Source organism: Sinocyclocheilus rhinocerous, unplaced genomic scaffold (genome assembly GCF_001515625.1).
Source record: "Sinocyclocheilus rhinocerous isolate Xijiao unplaced genomic scaffold, SAMN03320098_v1.1 scaffold767, whole genome shotgun sequence".
Taxonomy (NCBI): Eukaryota; Metazoa; Chordata; class Actinopteri; order Cypriniformes; family Cyprinidae; genus Sinocyclocheilus; species Sinocyclocheilus rhinocerous.
Window position 1 is genome coordinate 1,369,077 of NW_015633562.1, and position 20,980 is coordinate 1,390,056.

The 20,980-nt window shown below is 37.7% G+C and overlaps 1 protein-coding gene across 1 annotated transcript in view; it reads left to right on the plus strand.

The window, feature by feature from the left end:
- LOC107744628 (autism susceptibility gene 2 protein-like) overlaps positions 1–20,980 on the plus strand; it is a 319,889-nt gene that overhangs the window by 218,649 nt on the left and 80,260 nt on the right. The window contains exon 4 of the mRNA XM_016558422.1: positions 16,288–16,317. Coding sequence (XP_016413908.1) covers positions 16,288–16,317 — 30 coding nt within the window. The remainder of the gene's footprint in view (positions 1–16,287; positions 16,318–20,980) is intronic.

The window sequence follows — 20,980 nt, forward strand, 5'->3', positions numbered from 1 at the left end:
ACGCTCCACTTCTCCCCAGATGGCTCCAAGACGTTCCAGGGACCCTCCAGAGGGCCACAGCCTGAGGAGGCAGCTTTGGAGTGGGCTCACTCTCTCCCTCTGCCTCACAAACAACCACCCTCCTCCCCTGGGCCTCCAGCCCGAAACGGTGACTCAAGGGGCTCTCGGCAAAGCCACAGAACAACCCCTTTACACACGCCATCGAGACACTCTTGGGAGAGATCGCCTGCCTGCTCTGTATCACTCGCCAGTGGACCAATGGGATTCAGCAGATGGCTGTCAGGCTGGAGCGTGGGCCACTGCCAGTGTTCACCAACCTCCCCTGAGAAATGATAGATTTAAGACGGGCAGAAGAATGAGTCTCTGACTTGCTTGAGACTCTGGAGAAGTGTTTGAAACATAGCACCAACTGTTTAACAAAGAGAAAATGGCTTGAATCTTAAATTTCTGACAATGTGCGTTATGTATTACAGGACGTTTTTATTGCAACAGATTTTATAGATGTAGTAATGAGTTTAGCTCTTACAAATCTATGGCATTGAGTGGTTAATGGGAAAGTGGGTTTGCCTGGGTGTGTTAATATGAAATATTGTGTAATTTATTACTGTAAAGGGACAGAATTTTAATCATAAATTTGACTTGAGTTGAAATCTTAACTGAAGTCTATATTCGTCTGTCACCCCCTCTTTCTTTCGCAATCCTTCACATAAATGCTTTCCAAATATTGCATTTGTCATGCAATATGTGCTCATGTAGAGAGGTCTCTTTTAAAGGGGTCATATGATGCGATTTCAAGTTTTCCTTTCTCTTTGGAGTGTTATTCTTCAACTTCAGGCACTTTTGGCTCTATGGGCTTTCAGAAAATAAACTCTCTTAAAACACTTTTCACACTTTTAATAATTTGACTTGTTCCTTTTTTCTGAAAGCAATGGAAATTCTAACTACAGTGTCAATTTCATCCATCTTAAATTGGAAATGACGTTTAATATTTTTTGCAAAGGCTAATTTCATGTAGCATAATTTCAGATTTCAGATTTTCATATAGCATGTTATGTATTGTATAATAATAATAATATGTATAATTTACTCAAGTGTGATGGATTGAATGAATCTCACGATCGCTGTTTCATAACAAAGGTATGAAGTTGCATATAAATTTTGGATGTTGTCATTTGTTATCCCAACAGAAATTACAATATTACCGTTGCTGGAGCATCTGTTTCATAAAACAGAGACCATATATTGACATTAAACCCAAAGACCCATCAAAAAATGTATAATTTGACATTTAACATTATTAATATTTTTAGACAGTCATCTATATAGTAAATGTACACAAAGTGACGCCAAATCCGAAGGCAGGTCAGTGTGCTTCACAGGGTTAAATGTATCTTAATTACACACAATTTAATAATATAACAACACAATTTGACTAAATTACGGCTTGATTGGAATTGATACGCAATGAAAATATTTTGCACACAAGTGATATTTACCCTAAATTTATCATGAAATGGTAAATTGTGAACTTTTCATCCATTATTGTTACATATCCGAGTGAAACAGCTTCTCGAATGAAAGAAAATTTAAAAATGTATCTTCCATGAGTGACAAATTGTTTGTTTTGATTAAAGAAAAAAAAATGATGTGCATGCATAAATAATTTACAATAAACATTTAAACATTAATTTATTAAACATAAAAAACAAGAACTTTCAATTAAGATTTCATGGAGACTTCTATTTTAAAGTGACTAACCTTCATAAAACAATATTAATAATAATAAAACTTTATTAGGAGCTAAATTGTTTGGTGTGGTGGAAATTACGCCACAGCTGTGGAACATCATATCTTTTATATTAATTTTTATTATTCATTTTCACACAGTACATATTGAAATGGTTTATGGATTTTCCTTAAGCGTCATCATTCATATCTGAATTAATTTTCATATTTTCATATAAACATAAAAGTGGACATACAGTGCTGAAAGTTGAAGAAACGCCCTTAAATGAACAGCTGTACCACTCTTGGGGGTCTTAGGCAGGCAGTGATGGTGAAAACCAGCACGTCCGAAGGTTAAGGGGCAGGGGCAGCATCTGTAGCTCAGTTACACCCCCTCTGCCCTGATCCTCAGCAGGTGGGGGTGACCCTGCCCTGGTCCTCTTACTGTTATCCTGGACCTGACAGGACACATACATCACAGCACCGGGCCCCTAATGTGAAACACATTCCACCAGGGCCTGATCAAAGAGCGTCTGCTCCGACAACAAAGTGCCCCCTAATTCCATGTTTGGACCACATAATTGAAGAGTAATTATGGTTGACAAAACACTCCAGTTTTTTTTTTTTTTTGCCCCTCCTTCTCTCATTTTCTTCTCTCTCTCTCTCTCTCTCTCTCTCTGAGAGAAAAGCCAGATCAGGCCTGTCATAAAGAGTTGCAGGGGACCATGTTCTGAATTTGCAGGATGGAAATAGAGGTCAGCAAATGCACACACACGTGCACATCCACGCACCACTTTACCCGGTGGCCTGGAATAACACAGACAAACCACATGAGGAGAAGTAACACGATCCTATGACCCTCTCAAACAGACAGAGCTACTGTTTTTCTGAAGAGCCATAGCTGTAACTTCTTCACTAACAGCTCTTAACTGCTCACCATCAAGGCCATGTCACGCAAATTCCTTCCCAGAGCAAAGCAGGTTTGGCTCGAGAAGAATTTGACTAATAAATGTGGCGTTGACAGACAAGACTTCGCTTGGCTTGTGCACGAAAAAGAAGCAGGATTCTGTTTTAGTGTTTGCTGCTCTGTCGGTTCACCATGTTAAGCTACTAAACCCAGAGACTAAAGGCCACTTCCTGTCGGGCAGATCGATATGATAACAAGAGCCCTGGGGTTAGTCTAGAGATATGAGCATTTCATCTTACTGTGGTTTTACTCAGTAAGGGCTTACGGGGTTGACTCCTTCCCACCCAGCCAACATCCACCGGCAAATCTTTGACTCACTTTGGGATTATTACTGTGATGTTTACATCTTTCGTTATCATGTTAAGAAACAGAACTTTAAAGCCAAACAAAGTAGCCCAAAGGGAAGGGAACATTGTCGATCCCGCTAATCGCAAACAGGTGTTGCACGCGGGCAAAAGTTTGCTTTTGTAGCTTTTGGATCAGGTTCCAGTGCGAGCGTGTGGTGCTAGCTTGAGATAATGCCTACGGCCAATTTCTAGACAGGAAACGCACAGGAACAGGGCTTTGATTGTGTTTGTTTCCCTCGTCCTGCTCTGTAGATTTAATGGGCTGAGCAGAGAGACTGATGTTGGCAGGGGCTTTGCTCTACCGCTCTCATCTTTCCATCTCTTAATTAGGCTTATCTGCTCAGGGCTGGTGCTAGGCGGAAGCTCGCTCTTTTTTTAAAGTGCAATAGGCCGGGCCTTTCAGCTGCTGTTTTGAGGTCAGATGACGGCACAGGGTCAAGCAGGAGGGCACAACCCCTCTTCTAATTGTAGAGATTACGATCAGAAGGGTCGGACTTGTATTGAGCTTTGGAATACAAAGCCATTTTTTAGAATACTCTGTCTCTTTAGAATGCCTAGAAAATAGAATGTGCTAGAATTTATGCTATGTTCAGTTTGTGAATCAGAATCTGACTGAGAACCCTTTAGGATGTTAAGACTTTTATTATATTTTGGATATAAGTGAAAATTTTAGAAATTTGTAGGAATGCATGACGAATTTGTACTGTAATGGTTATCCGTCAATATTAGTTTTTTATTTATTTATTTATTTAGGTTTTAATTATTTATTAATTAATTTAATTTTGTTTTTTCCCCCAAGTATCAATCAATATTGGATATTTAATTGTGTATGCTCATTTCCCCCATTTTTACCTTTAGATTACTTTTGCTTTCATCTAATGCTCACTTAAAGTTAAAATGATAGTTCACCCAAACAGGAAACTCTTTCATCATTTGTTCATCCTCTTGTCGTTTCAAACCTGCATAACTTACTTTCTTTCTGTGGAAAATAAAATAAAATATTTTGAAGAAAGTTGGTAGCAAAACAGTGGTTATCAAAAAAAATATATATATATATATTAAAAAATATTTTAGAGAAATATGATAGACTTTTAGAACGAGGGTGAGTAATCAATGACAGAATTTTAATTTTTATGAATGATCCTTGTAGTCTTTAAAATAATAAAATAATTGAATAACACTGTAATAGTTAGCCGTCTCAAAATGAATATTAATTTAAGTTAATACATTATAATTCTGTGTTGCCTAAATTTGCTTGTAGAATTAAAAATTATTGATGTTGAGTTGCATTTATTTAGACAAATATTATTGATATTATTGATTATCGATATAAATATTTACCAATATTTGGGGGGAAGAGTAGGAAATACGCATTGATGTTTTTTTGGCTGCCACTTATTAGAAATAATTTTTAGTTCACCCTCTTAACTGCACATCAGGCAGACACCTTTTCTGTTTTTATTTTGTTTTTCAGAGAGGGGTGTATGTGTAAGATCACTTCTCGGGGGTGCGATTGCAAAATTTCACCTTTGGTGAAAATCCACACTTCTGGGGTGTGTGTGCATGTCAGATGGCTCTGCTTCACACTCGCTGCCTAGTGCTCCCCTCTGCCACTTAGCATGCTAATTAATCCCAGTGACAGCCATTGGTGTCACTCACCCCTCGCTCCTATGGCGACGCTGCCACAGCAACACTCCCACAGGGGAGTTCCCATCCTGCTTTAGACGGCCTGCTTTTTTTAAGAAGCCCCAGTGTACACTAGGATTACAATCCCAATCTCAGTCTCAGCTCTTGACGCTGGAGTTTATGGAATTGTGGGTAAGGAGGTAGGGGAATATATTATTATCCAAAAAAACAGAAATAAACAAGTGTGCTCAAAAATGTGTGTGTGTGTGTGAGAGAGAGAGAGCGAAATAGTATGTTTATTAAGCCTCCTGGGAAGGGAGGGAGGTGAAGACTAAATAATTAGCACTGGAGTGCTGGAGTTTGCCCGTTTGATCTCTCCGATGGAAAAGCAAATGTAATTTAGCGCGCCGTGGGTAATTTAACAGTTAGCATGAGTTCCTTTTAATTTCATTTTGCTCAGCATCACTCTCTCAAATTAAATATTTTTGTTGTTTACAAAGTAGATCTTTGGCAGCTCAGCAGGGCCGCCAAGTAGAGAGTGAGACGTTTCCGTTGGTGTTTATTCATCTAGGCTTGTTTGCGTGTTGAGAAGAGTTTATGTTGATTGTATGATAACAATTGGATCAAGCATGTCTAGAAAAATTAATGTATAACTAATGAAAGTGGCACTAGAACTAAAGCTGCTCGGCACTTGGAAAATACAAATATTAGAGTTTCACTCCATCCAGCACATCTGTGCTGTGTTTATTGGCAGCGCAAATTATTTATTGTACATATTTAAATTGAGTTTTAAATATCGATACTGCATTGAGGAATCTTCTTTAGTGCACACACAAATGCACAGGCTTCATGGGGTTTATCTCAGCTAGTCAGGGAGTTGTCAATTAATTGCTGGAGGTGCCTGTGGCTAGCAGAGCCCTCTGTTCACCCCCACCATCCCCTGGAACAAGAGTCGTCTCAAAGTGAGAGTTCACCGCTGGTGCTGTTTGAGACTGACTGTTTCATCACCTCTGTATGTGTGTGGGTGGGAGTGTCTCTTCCAGCTGAGGGGCTCATTGGTCCAGCATGTTAGTTAATGCTTTTGTTCAGCAGTTACTGTACTGTTGTTTTTTCAGCAGCGCCCTGAATTGCATGTAATCAGGTCACCTTTGCAAATAAGCAATTTACTATCCATCTATCTATCTATCTATCTAATGACATATTGAAAAACAAAATGTGATCACAAAATGCCATGTATGGACTTCTGGGAACAATATAGTACTATAACTGAAAAAGAAAATTACAAAAGAAATTGGAAGTCACACGTTGAATTAAACATGAAAAAAAAATATTGTTAAACATACTTCGATAATCTTTGTTTTATTTATAACTTTGAAAAATCTTTTTTTTTTTTTTTTTACAGCATAGATTACAGGTATGTGTGTGTGTCTTCCCAAACAACTGAACGGATGAATGAAGCTCTGTTAATGATAGGTGGTGAGTGTGCAGCAGCATTTCAGATGGATGGTGATAAAACAGGGACAGAGGATGATGGAAGTGTGCAGCAGAATGAATATTAATGGTCGGCGTCTGGGCCAGGGCTAATGATGAGGAAAATTCCCTAATAAAAACTTGATGTGATGGGCAACGACCCGCAGGGTCACCAGAGAGACCTAGAGTTAATAGCGTGCCGTCTGGTGTGGGGAGCAAAGTGATTAGAGCCACGCATGGTTCCTGCTGGAGAATAAGAGAGAGAAAGTGGGGTAGACACAGAGAAATGGCTAAAAATAGATATTATAGTTCGATTGAAAATTAGAGAGCGTGATGAAGAGAATATGAAGGAAAGCAAGAATATTGCACATCCATGTCATATCTGATTTCTATACAGGCACGAATGAAACTAGCCTGTCGGTGGGGTTTACCCAGTGATGAAAGAAATAGCTTGGTTTTTGACCTGTGTGCTTCTGCATTGTCCAGTTACCCTATATAGATCTTTATTCTCTCGGGATATTTAGTTGTATCATAATTGCATACATTCATCCACACGTTTTCTGCTTCGCTGCGTTTTTTCCAGAGGGTACGAAGAGAAGCATAACAAAGATGGCAGCTGGCATCAGAGCAAATGTCATCTGTGCATGCAGTAATTAAAATGCAAACAAAGTGGACTGTTCCCCAAGGAGGAGCCATAATGGTACAAACAATGCAATCTGATGTATTTAATTGTTTGAAAATCTTTCTATTAATCTTTGATTAAGCCAGCAACTGTTTGCTGCCTAACCTTCTTCAGCACTGTATGCCTGTGGGAGTGAACTACACACTGACTCTGCTTGCTTGTTTGTTTGTTTATTACGCGGAGAGAAGAGTGTCTTGCATCTTGAAATACTTGAAGAACCTTAGTCAGAGAGGACACCATATTTAATTTGACATGAATGAAAACGAGGTGGTTAGGGACGGAAAAGCATTTCATTTAGTGTTAGTGTCATTTAGTACATTAAATATGTGCCTTTTCAATAACTTCCCGTGGATAAAAAAGAAGTAAAGAATGTAATATAAAGAATGTAAAAGTAACCTTGGATGTTTAAAGTAGTCATGACCTAGGACAAATAATGTTCAAAATAGATTTCATGAACAATTTACATAGAAATGTATAATCATGTTTCATGATTAAATCCCATTGAATGTACTTTTTGTCCTTGACAGTCCTGTTTTCTTTTCTGTGAATTGAAATTATTGAAAAGAATGAAATGAAAATATTTTTATATATAGAAAATACTGGTCAAAACTAGTGTTTTGTTTTTTTTGTTTTTTGTGAAAGAACTTTTATTCAGCAAGGATTCATTAAATCGATAAAGTGTCTGTCTTTGTGTTATTTGTTATTTTTCAATTTAAATTTTATGTTAATTTCAATTTCAAATAAATGCTGTTCTTCTGAACTTTCTATTCTAATCCTGAAAAAAGTAATGGTTTCTACAAAAATATTAAGCACCAAAACTGTTTTCAACATTGATAATAATAATAAATATTTCTTGAGCAGCAAATCAGCATATTAGAATGATTTCTGAAGGATCATGTGACACTGTAACTGGAGTAATGAATCTGAAAATTCAGCATTTTAAAATATATTCAAAAAGAAAACAGCTATTTTAAATTGTAGTAGCTAATATATTTGCAATATTACTGTTTTTACTGTATTTTTGATCAAATAAATGCCTTGGTGTGCATAAGAGAACAAAAATCTTACTGACCCCAAACATTTGAAAATATATAATGCATTTTAAACATATATGATGATAATTATATAAAAGATTTCAAGTTATAATTTAGCACTTTTCCTTGTTCAGAGAAATTTCAATGTCAATGTAATATGGCCAACTCACTTTTCTTTTTTTGGAACTTAAATTATGGCACTGATTTGCACATATGATTTCATCTTCCCACTCTTTTTTCTTTCACAAACACACACACTGCGTTTACCCCATCCTCCCAGTCTCACTTGTGGCTGGCAGGCTGGGTGACAATGCCACCCTTGGTTGATCAGCTAAGCGCGTTGCCCTGTGGCACCATCTGTCTGTGCCAAGCTCCACCTCAGGGCGCCATCTCACATCTGTCAGCCCGAGCAGCTTAGCTGACAAGTTATTTTAAAGGTAGACGTACCCTCAAGATACACAGACACATTTACATACATGCATATAGGCATAACACACACACACATATCTTGTACCTGCTAACCCTTTCCTGTTGCTGGCACAGCATCATACAAAGTGTGCGTGGCTGATGAATGTCTAAGAATGGCCCTTGATACTTGAGATTCAGCTTCTTATCTTCTCTTTTTCTTATGCACCAGCATTTCTCGTCACTCTCTGCATAGATTGGGTGTTTTTCAAGCAGGTGCTATTGTAAAAATATTGAAAAAGCAATACTGCAGTCTTCTAAGACAGCATCCTAATTGTCATGAAACCTCATAAGTGATGATTTGAAGCACTCTTCAAAGGCAGCAACTGCGTCACAAAAATAACAATTCGGAATTGATTTTAATCGATTTTTAATGGAATTAGAATTTCACTAGCTTGGATTTTTTTAATTAATTACTTTATTTATTTTTTACGCTGCAGTGCATAATGGGATTGCCTTTTTTAACCTTTATTTGTATAGCGCTTTATACAATACTAATTGTGTCAAAGTAGCTTCACAGTGTCGAACAGGAAAATAGTTTGTCAATAATGCAAGAGGACAATAACAAACAGTCAATTTTTCAGTTAAGGTCAGTTCATTGATGATTCAGTGATGACATCATCCAGTTCAGCTCTTTTCCAATAGTGTCTGTGTAATCTGTGCCTTCTCCATAGAGGACATTTTGCTGCCTTTTAGAGCACACTATGTGTTATGAGGCGCCTATGATGCCTTAAAGTGTTGCTTTTTGTTGGCAGCTCACTAGGTTTTGGAACAGAGCTTTAGTATCTGTGCTCTCCTCAGTCCGTTAGGCCTTATTCAGTGCTCATGGTCTGGAGAAAGTGTCATATTGGGGAGGAAATTGTCTGCAGATGTTGGTGAGGTGCTTGAGGGAGAGGGTGGGACGGTACGATCAGGCAGCAGATGACTGCTTTTTGACAGGGGTGAGAGAGAGAGAGAGAGAGAGAGAAGAGAGCTGCCTGGGACAGGCCACAGTCTACTGGCGAAGGAGATATTTTCCTGTATCTAGGCCCTCCTGGCTGTCACACTTCCCTTCTCATTTGTTCCTCCGCTCCTTCATCCTGCCGTTCTTTAGGATGACAGCTGGGCGTCACGCAGATGCTGTGTGAATTAGTCCCTGAATGTCATCAGGTCTAGATCCCGGCGCTCTTAATGGCCTAACCCAGCCAAAGGTGTCGAGATACATTTCCTCTCCTTGCTGCTGCGGCTGACAGGCGCGCTGCTCTGTTTTTTCTGCTAAGTGAGCTTAGATTTCGCTTGGGTTTAATGTTAAAGGCTTGTGGAGAATGCAGAGACAGGGTCACGGGCTAGATGATTAGCAGTCATGTCATTTATGTCACACCCAAGTCTGCCATTTATTCACTGTCAGGTTTAGCTTTAGACATTTGAGCTTAAAATTGCGGAAGCACTGAATGCATAAATAGTGTAGTGCAGCATTGGGTTCTCTAATGTTGTGTTAGCTCGATTAATGTTTTAATGGTTGTCGTCTGGCTTGTGTTTTTGTGTGGATCTTTGATTTATCTTTGATGTCTGCTTGCAGTCGGTTTGATAAGGGGTTCTTAGATTTTCTCAAACCATGGACCAAAAAAGACCGAAACGCAAATTTGAGAAATCATATACTATGCTATTTTGGGGGGAAATAAATCTTTTTATTTTTTTTGCAGAGCGATATAATAAAAAAAAAAAAAAAAGTAAATCATTTTATTTTTCACAATTTCAAAAAAAAAATTGTGATTTGTTTTTCATTGTCTTTTTCTCAGTTAATTATTATTAATTTTTTGGATGGTGTTGCATAAAATTATATAAAATTAATTGTATTAAATATTTTTTTAAATATATATATAGGTGCATCTCAATAAATTAGAATGTCGTGGAAAAGTGTTTATATTTAATAAAGATTTTGTTACTTTTATTTTAACTATGGAAATAATCATGCATTTTATTAAAGCTTGATGTTTATTGTTACACAAAGCACTTTTACAAGTACTTTGAGAAACGCTGAGTAAAAATTAATGATGTCACATGCAAAAAATAGCATTCTGTCAAACTCATATGTCCCAACATTCCTGTATATTTGCTGTAAGCTTATAATTTCACATTCAGATGAGTTTTGTGACCACATATTAGCAATACAAGTTTGCATTAAAAGTAATGCTTGAGAGAAAAATGTTCTCCTTATTGGTTTTACCTAAAAAATGTGATAAAACAGCATTTATGAATTCAGTTTATGAAGAATCCCAGTATCTGCCCAGTATCTTGAGAACCACACATCAGTACCTGTTACAATGTCACCTTGGTACTTGTGCATCTTCAATAGCCGGCTCAGTGTGGCATAACTCGCTCTGTAGTTGGAGAAGCAGTGGTTTCAATCTCACAGCACAAAGCTTCCGGTGAAATTTCTTGCCTCTCTGTGGCCCAGTTCTCAAAGCCTCAATCTCAGCAGACAGCACAAGGCACGCCGCCATTTTCTCCTCAGAGCATCTGACTCTTAGCTCAGTGCTGGCTGGGCCTGTTTTTGCTTCCTCTCTGTTCATCTTTCCTCCTCTATCCATCTCAACACATGCACACACACACAAACTCCTCCTTTCACAGAGCAGAGAGTGGGAGCTCCAGGCCTTGATTTGCCAACACATTTCCAATGATTAAAACGTAATTAGCGTTAGCGAGTGCCTCCTCCCTGGCTAATTTCACTGCACGCTGTGACAGGCAGGCGGCTGGTGGCAGCGCAGCCCCAGTGGCAGATGGAGAATCAGGCAGCAGGAGGGGAAAAACCATTTTGCCGCGCCATGGTTTGCATCAGAAAACCATCAGGATGTGCAGCTTTTTCTGTGGGAGGTAGGAGGAGACTGAGAGAGAGAATGAGGGCGGATGAGGGAGGTGGGGCATGCAGCTCTCCGTGGCAGCGCATCAAATTGGCACTGTCAGAGCTGACCCTGGCAACGGTTGCCATTCTTCAAGCTGTCCCCAACATAGCCCACAGGCAGAGCAAGAGAGAGAGCGACAGGCAGAGAGTGAAAATAGCATAGGGAAGAGGAGGAGGAGGGATGGAGGGAGAAGAGAGAGTTGTACCAACCTATCGTCAACCTTCCGGACCCCCGCTGCCTCTGTAATCTAGCTCAGATCAGTCTCAATTAATTTCAGCATTCGTTGACAGTGCCAATTACAACACAATGGCAAATAGACCATGAAATGGAACGTCGAACACTTTGCGTCCTAACTTGACATTTGACTGCGGTTTTACATCAACGACTCCTAAATAAGAACAGATCTGTTTTTGAACATATTTTTGAAGCATATTTTCGGAGTGTTTGCTGTGTTTGGCTCGTAGCGGTGCTGCATTTAAACCACACATTTTTCATTGTGTTGGCCCTTCACTAGAGTGTGTCTTGCAGGTTTTATGTGGGCTCCGAGGTTTTCGTTTTTGAGAAGTCTTATTAAGCTCAGAGCCTCGGACAGTGGCAAAAATGCAGTTAAACGAGCTCAGAATTCTATTGCTTTCCTTCTTTATTGTCTGCTGTTGTTAGCCGCACTTACGAGGCCTATGGGAATTGACTTCAAATAGGAAAGAAATGAAATGTATTTTGCTAATATATTTGAAATGTATTTGCTAATATATTTGAAATTTATTTTGCTAATAGATATTTTCATTTAAATGCTCTGTTTGGAAGTTTGTCGTTGTGGATGTGTTGTTTAAAAAACAGCAAATCAGAGACTTCCATTCCAGTGCAGACTTTCAAGAACCCATGAAATTGTTTGAAAAGTGCTGTGTTGACATTTCATGTTGTAACAAGATGTTGGCGACATACCAAATGGCTTTTCCCATTTCATATAGTCAGTGGACAAACCACAAAACATTGAAGGCATTTCCTTTTTGCCATTTGCTTTCAAACCAATTGATATTTTGGAAAGGAAATAAAGAGTTAGTGTTAATATGAGCAAAGGGGCATAATGAACCATGATTCCATAGTTTTCATGCTTCACAATTTTTCTAAAATATGTCAAATATTTTTTGATTTCATGTGGTTTTTCAGGATGTGTTTAGCTCCCATGCTGCACTGCTGCAGTACAGACTGCATGAACACTGTTGGTCTCATTCGGAGGCCTAATCAGCTCCTTACTCTTCCTCCTTCACTGTATCTGAGGAGTGTGTGTCTAACTAAAGCAGATGGCTCTCCTGTTCCACTGAGGCCATTGGCTGTTTTAATAAGCTTAACATGCTATATTGATCTGCAGCCAAGATCAATTGGCGAAGTGTTTGGCTTTGAAATTAACACCACACCAGAAAAAAAGCAAGAAATTGCTGAGATGGGTTCCCAAGTTAATCCATCCAATATGACTGTAATACCAAGTGTTTTAGAGGAATTAAATATGTTGGACTGACCATCATTATGCCAATCTCTTCATATTTACTCTTGTCGGCATCCTTTACTGTTGAAATGATGGAGAGAAAGCCAGGGATATAAAAAAATTATATATATTTAAATGTTTATGAATATTATGAATATATTATTAATAATAATGAAATTCATGTTAAATTTTAAAATGTGCAAATTTTATAATAAAATAAAATTACTATATAATAATGTTAAATGTTTTATTTTATTTTTATTAACTGTTTTTAATCATTTACTGTTGTTTTCTTCAAACTTCAATCAAATGGATATGTGCTTCTTCAGTCAACAATAAATATAACCATATTATATTATATTATTAATAAAGCTATATAATATAATATTAATTTTATATTATAATAATGTAATTATAATGCTTCAGTAAACAATATAGCTTTATTATATTAATATAATATTAATATTGATATAATGAAGCTAAATACCGTTGACTGATACAATTATAAATGTATTATATTACTATTAAATACATTATTATATTATTTTAAAAATTCAAAACTGTATTATATTAATATAATATACTTTTAATGTGTACTTTTGTATAGTTATCATATTTTATTTTTGAAAAGGAAATGATGGAGAGAAAGCCAGGGATAGAAAAATGTCACTGGACTCGAACCTGCATCTTCCTCATGAGCACAACAACCCAACATGTTAAGCATATGCACTAAGCATTATGCCACGACTCAGGCATTCTAATATGCTTTGAATCACAACATGCAACAGATCTTACCTTTTTTGTTTATTTGTGAAAAGTGCAGCCTCTCCTGTTAAGGACAAACACGCTGCCTGCCTTTACCTGTCAAATCTCATCTTATCCTTTCCGTTACTTTTACTTTCCCACTATAAATGTATTTCCGTCTGGACCCACCCCTCCTTTCTCAGTTTCTTCTCTCAGCACCAGTACGGATATTTGCATACCTCTGTTCTTGGAAAGAAGGAGCAGGAGAGAGAGAGAATAATGACAGCAATTTCTTCCCTTTCTCGACTTGCTGGCTTCCGAGAGAGTGTCGTTTAGCGGCACCTGTGTTAGCGACAGGCGTGCGGATGAGAAGCGAAAGAGAGCAGTTGATTAAATCATCAAGTCGCAGCGGAGAAAGTCAATTCTGCTCACCATCTACAATGATATCCTTTTATCCTGACGTAATGAGCTATGGCACTTTTGCATTTGGTAATGCGATGAGTTCTATTAGCGCGTTCCATTTGCTTCACAAGCAAAGGCGAGTCATTTCGTTCCTCTCATATCTCCGCAATCAAAGTGCTGGCTGGGCGCGGGGAGCACTGACACGCCAGTGGAGATGCCGACGGTGTTTTTATGGATCACAACACATTGTAAAAAATACATTTTGCTCATTATTTTAACTCTTCACGAACCCTGTCTGGGCCAAATGAGGGAGAGCCCCAGGCCTTTAGGAAGGCTTCATGCAGTTGTGCATGTTAAATCGACCATTATGGCCCAGGACGGGGATATATTCAGGAAGCTTCAATAATATGATGCTGATTTTGTTTCATAGCATTTTTACTGTAATGTTAACAGTATTACCATGCTAGCACACACAAGAGCAGTAGGTTATTAACATCTGGTATGTGTGTGTTTATTGGTTATGTATAATGCATGAGCCCCGTATGTCTCGAATCCCGTTGGATTGGGGCTGTAAATTGGATGCTGCTCACCAGGCCCTGTATCAGGTCAGACGGGATACTTTCTCTCGCTCTGTCCCGTCCTCTCACTTTCTGTCCCTAGCACCCAGTCCTTGCAGGAATACAGCTCCCAGAACTGTCAATCATTCAGGGCTCCCACAGGGTTTAGTTCCGCTGGGTGTAATTATCCCCGAAGACCTTAGGCCCCGCCCCCTAGCAGGCCTTCATTAGGGAGTCCAAGTTCAAACCCTGAACGCATCTCCCCCAGCCAAGTCATCTGTGTGCTCGCTGCTAATTAGCAGATAGAGAATTAGGTGGACCTTGAAATTGAATTTGGTCAGAAAGGCTTAAATTCAGCATTTTAATATCATGCTATGTTTATTCATTTATTTGCCAGTTATTCATTGGCTTATTTTGCATGGAGACACCAATGCCTTCTGTTGTTTTGTCTTGCATTTGTTTTTTGTTTTGTGTTTTCCTTCAGAGTAACGTCTGTAATATTACACGTGTTTTTTTAGTGAATCAAAAACATACAGTGCGATCAGTGTAGCCCACTTCTGAAAACAAATGACTCTTATGAACTGGTTCTTTTTAATGAATCAAAAACATACAGTGTGACCAATGTAGCCCAATTCTGATAACAAATTATTCGTTTGAACTGGTTCTTTTTAGTGAATCAAAAACATACAGAGCTTCCAGTTTCGCCTGATTCATGAGCAAATTTTAAGTGGATCAAACACAAACAACATGACCAATGTAGCCTGATTGTGAAAACTAGTGACTCTTATGAACCGGTTTCTTTTTATTGTATCAGAAACATACAGTTTGACCAGTGTAGCCTGATTTTAAAAACAACTTTTTTTTTTACTGAATAAAAATCATGCAGTGTGACAGTATGACCTCTTTTTGGTGAATCTAAACAAGACCAATGTATTTGAAATATCAAAACAAATGTCACTTGCTGGTTCTTTTAATGAATAGTTCAAAATATGTTTTGTATCAATCTGAAACTGCCCTGTATAATTTACAACATTAGCAACAAAAGTTGAAAATATACTCACATGAATCAGAATCAAATCAGGAGCTTATGAATTGGCATTGATACCGAACCCAAAAGAATATATATATATATATATATATATATATATATATACAGTGGGTACGGAATCCCAAAAAGACTCATGGCTGTATTAGATCAAATGGGTGCTTCTACTAAATACTGAGCATTTTTCAGTTTTTCTTTTTTAATAAATCTGCAAAGATGTCAACAATTCTGTGTTTTTCTGTCAATATGGGGTGCTGTGTGTACATTAATGAGGAAAAAAAATTAACTTAAATGATTTTAGCAAATGGCTGCAATATAACAAAGAGTGAAAAATTTAAGGGGGTCTGAATACTTTCCGTACCCACTGTATATATATAATTAGTGTTATTTAACTGATGTTTAGTGTTTGGTATTTTTGACCAAAGTAATCAATTTACTGGATTTCAGGATTGATTTCAGGAGCAAAGTGCGATTGTTATTTCTGTAAACAATCAAACTCTCTGTACAGTAGAAGATTAAGCAGTGGCGTGAAAGCTGTATTTAGCTGCAGTGCGTCTGTGGCCTATGAGATGTGAAGATAGTTGGACTCGTACTCTAGTTGGTGTCGGGGGGAGAAAAAAACCCTGCTGGTGGTAATAAGCAGATGTAATGAGGCCTGGCCACTGAGTGACATAAGAACAGCCTTTTCCTGCTTAGACTGTTATTACTCTGCTGATGATCTGTGCAGTGTGAGACTGCTGAAATCAGATTTCCACTTCATAATAGCTTTATATTTAAAAGCAAGAAAAAAAGTTTCAGCTCCATCAGGTCTAGCAGATTCTGCACTGTTCTAATGTCTCCTTTTTCTTTGTCTTACAGTGTGACAGCGAGAGTGGCCAAGAAGACAAGGTAAGACTGTGCCTTATTATTTGTATTATTACAGAGCTTACAAGACCAGCACTGTATTGAAATCTCTGTATTTTATGTTTTGTTTTTTTGTTTTTACTTTACATTTAGGAATTCTTAATGTTGAAATGTGTGATTTTTTTTGTAATACTTTCTCTTATCCCAACATAATATGCAGAGACAACTACAAAACCCTGTTTCTACAGCGATTATATCACTGGAGGTCACTGACTCGCTGTGTGGTTTGTTTCTGGTAGTCGTTGCTGTTTTCAGGTGGCAGATCACTGTCTGCTCTCACATTGCATCGTATCAATGCTAGCTTGCATAAATCAATTGTTCTATTGCCTCTGGTAGCTTCTGATGGAAATGAATAATATTAATATTATATTATTATTATATTATAATTATTATGTATGTATTTATTTATATATTTATTTATTCATTAATTTAAATCTCCCTCTGACAGATTTAAAAAATAAATACATATTTATTTTTATTTAAGTGCTTTTCACAAATTCCAAGAACTGTTATTTCCTTCAGGAAATGCAAAGCTAGTTAGTAGTAGCAGCAGTAGTATTAGTGTTATTAATACCATGTTACATCATATAGCACTTCTAAAATTATCTTTATTATTTTTTTAATCAAACTTGAATCAATGAGAATCCATTATTAGACTCTACTTAAAAGTGTGTTTCTATTTAATTAGAATTACCATCTTTTTAATGACTGTGAGAAGGCCTTAATTAACTCTGCATTAATTATGAATGACTAAATGGTGTTCGAAATTTGAAAAGAACCATTACAAGTTTCACAAGTTACATTTTACACATATTAATGTGAAACAATTCCTTCAGATTTATTTAAAGTACAACCCACAGGACATACGGTATGATGATTTACATTAGGTGGAACTGAATTATTATATCAGTCATATTTATAGTGTAATTATAACAAAATGAGGCTATTGGATTTAATTTAACACTAGGCCCTAGGCTAAGTTTGATGCAAACTAGGCAAGCTACAAAAAGCTTGACAAGACACATCGCACCACTTATTTACTGTCTGCTGAACATCAGCATGATTACACGAAGATGTTGTTTTGTTCACTCTTTTTGATTGTTCCTCATTTGTTGTTTTAAACCAGTGGTGGTTTGATGACGACGAGTCGAATTAGCCATGTCAGTCAAAGCCCTTTTGTTGTGGCATGGCAGAGATGTGCGGCGTAAGACATTAATCGCTGTTTTGCTCGCTGCGTTTCTGCTTCTCATTATTCCTCTAATGATTTTCACAATATCATGTCATTCTCTCTGCATTTGATTAATTATGTGTCAAAACAATGGAAGGGTTTAGTAGGTAAACAAAGAAACAAGAGTGCTCTCTTTCAAACGCACACACATTCGCAAACACTTCAGAGGGATCTCTTTCTGTCAATAGCTCTTAAAATGTGTTTACAAAACCGTGAGCATGTTGAGCTGCGTTAGCAATAAGTGACAGATCCGTGATATTTTCACATGCCTTTTCTCTCTGGGAATGAATTCAGTAGCTCTTTCCTCTGCAATAGCAGTTACAGTACAGTATATATTCAGCAGCCGTAGGAGAGGACAACTTGTCACATTAATGGGTCAATTCTATTCATCCACAGACAAACTGTCTCTTTTTATTCTCCTCCGGCCCAAATCAGGAAATGAAAAAAGACACTCTGGAGAAATCACTTTCTGACTGCAAGAATGATAAGAATGAGGCTTCCCCCCATTTTTCCCTTAAATGACAGTACATGTTCATATTTCTTAACCCGGTTATCAAAATGCCCCACAGGAAGTGATGTCATAATTGTATTTCCTGTGACAGCTACAGTCAACATTCCATCACTAGTTCAATTGGCAAACCTCTAAGTAATATATATATATATATATAACATGGAGGCTTAACTCTTACAGTCTATTAAGAGATATAATAATATTTATAATAAGAATAATATTAATATTATTTTATTTATGTTATTATTTGTATTATTACTTAGTATAACAGTTTATTAATTAAATTTAGTGCAATCAAATATTTAATTTATAATTTTAATTACAAATTAAACATTTACTATTATGATATATATTCAATTAATCAATATATAAATTATAATATATAATTTAAATAATATATATTAGTTATACAATATTTTGAAATGGAGGTTTACTGTAAAAAATTATGTCCGCAATTATTCCTTTCATTCACTTTAGTTTACTCTGTAATAATGATGCATCAAATTCAGGTTTGATTAATTAGTATAATTGTTGGAATGATGTTTTAATAATTTTATTATAAAATAATTATGTTAAAGTAAATGCTAATGAAGCTACCAAATAGCTGTTTTTCTTTGTCAAAAGGGAATGTTTAATGTTAATGGAAAGAAGTGTGTGTGTGTGTGTGTGTGTGTGTGTGTGTTTGAATGTGTTGCATGAAGTGTGAGAGTGTTTAATGGCCTTTTGACATCTCGTTTGTGTTAGCTGGAGCAGAGCGGGATTTATTAAATGATACAGTCTGTACACTGTTCATCATGTGGGCAGGCCTATTCCAACTGGAACGTGGCCCTAGTCCTGCTGTCTGCCCTCTCTGGCTCACTCTCGTCTCACTCTCCCTCTCCTGCTGCTGGATGAATTGGCAGCATGCAGGCCGAACAGGGTCCAGAATGCTCTGAAAGCATTTGGCTGGCCCTGGCAACTGTGGCTGGCCTCCACCTTCCAGACTTTTGGCTCCGCTTCGGTCCCTGGATGCCCCTGTTACTTTCGTTCTCTCTCTCTCTCTCTCTCTCCTTACCTCGGTGTGCCAGGGATCTTGTTCTCAGCTCTCCCCACAACCTGCTCACCCACCAAACCCCAGGCCTCCGCCCCCTGCCCTGATTTGTGTGCAGAAGAAGTGTCTGTTATTAGAGAGAGCAGGTAGGACCCTGTCTTCTCATTACCAGCCGCTCAAGGGGGATTATTATGTCTGCTGTGGCTGGCAGAGAGAGAGCGTGAGAGATTCCACCACCTGACGGGCTGTTTGATGTTCTGCAGCTGCAATAACGTCCCCTTTTCATGGCGCAGTTAACACTAACAGGTCTGCGCCATCTGAGAGTGTTTAAAGACCGGTGAGGCTCAAGTGAATCTGTGCCGACTTTAGCCAGCAATAAATCAGCACATGTGCTCAGGCTTAGTGCCTCTCTACCCTCAGAATCCCTCCATGGTGCAGTGGGCTACATATGTGCTCTTGACAAATAAGCCATTGCAGGTTCAGGTTTAAGTATGACCAGCATCATGTCTCTGTCTCATTTTACTAATCTGATAATGTAAAGCTTGATTTTCATGTAAACAATAAGGAGAAGTATATGTGTGTGTTTGTGTTTACATCGATATTTACTAGAAATATAATTACATTTCCATGAAATATTTTCTGTAAATTTTTATTCACACATATAGATGAATTTGTACTAGAAATAGTATTTATAATTTTCATTAAATGTTTTCTTTATTTTTTATTTTTTTACTCGTGGATGGGTGGATAGATATTTACTAGAAAAAATATTTATATTTACTAGAAAAAATATTTATAATTTTGATTAAATGTTTTCTTTACATTTTTATTCATGGATCTATGGGTGGATGGATAGATATTTACTAGAAATAATATTTATAATTATGTTTTATTTTTCTTTATTTTTTAATTCACACATGATATGATATACAGGTGCATCTCAATAAATTAGAATGTCATGGAAAAGTTCATTTATTTCAGTAATTCAACTCAAATTGTGACACTCGTGTATTAAATTTTAAACCACTTTAAAATCACAACATAAGCATTACTATCTTGAAGCGTCATGTTTAATGCTAAAACCCATTAAATACACAACTGAAACGGTTGAGAACACAAAGCATGCTGCAAAAAGGTTTTATGTGTATGTAACAAAGTTCGTAATCACGGGAAGAAGGAGGCGGGAATCGGCGAACATTTAAACACTTTAATAAAATAAACAAACACAAAATGAAAGTAATGTGGCAGCCCCTCGCGGACGACTGCCGCACACAAAACACAAAATAAAATACAGGCCTGGTCCTCTCTCGTCCAACACTGTCGTCACTCCTCCTTTTATCCTTCCGGAGCTCCTCCGTGGGACTCGAGACCGGTGAGTGGCGCAGGTGTCGCGCATTAGCATTTACTCCACCGGCCTCGCTCGGTTCCCACGGCTCTCGGCCCCACTCCTTTCGTCACAGTGTACTAATCAATTATCAGCCCATTACCTTTAAGAGGTAGATAGAGATGACAAATTGCACAAGCATGGACCGATTAATCTTAAGTACCTTTAAAGCATCCCACCTTTGGCTCGAAATTAACGTCCTCTTGCGTTTTAATGCACTTGATGAGGCCTTAAAAGGGAAAATAAGAGGACCTTTATCGCTGAACTCTTTTAACACCCCTCGCCCCCTCGCTCTTTTCGCAGACCCTTCATTCCTACCTACATATCTTCCCCCCATCTGTGTGTGGCCAAGGGCAGAGGACGCCATTTGAAAGCAGTTGCAGATTTATTAGCGGCTCTGCGTCAGCGAAGTGCTGTAATTTCACTCGCTCGCCTCTCATTTGAGACCTGCACTTTTAAGAAAACGTGAAGTCCTTGACGCAAAACCATGATCAT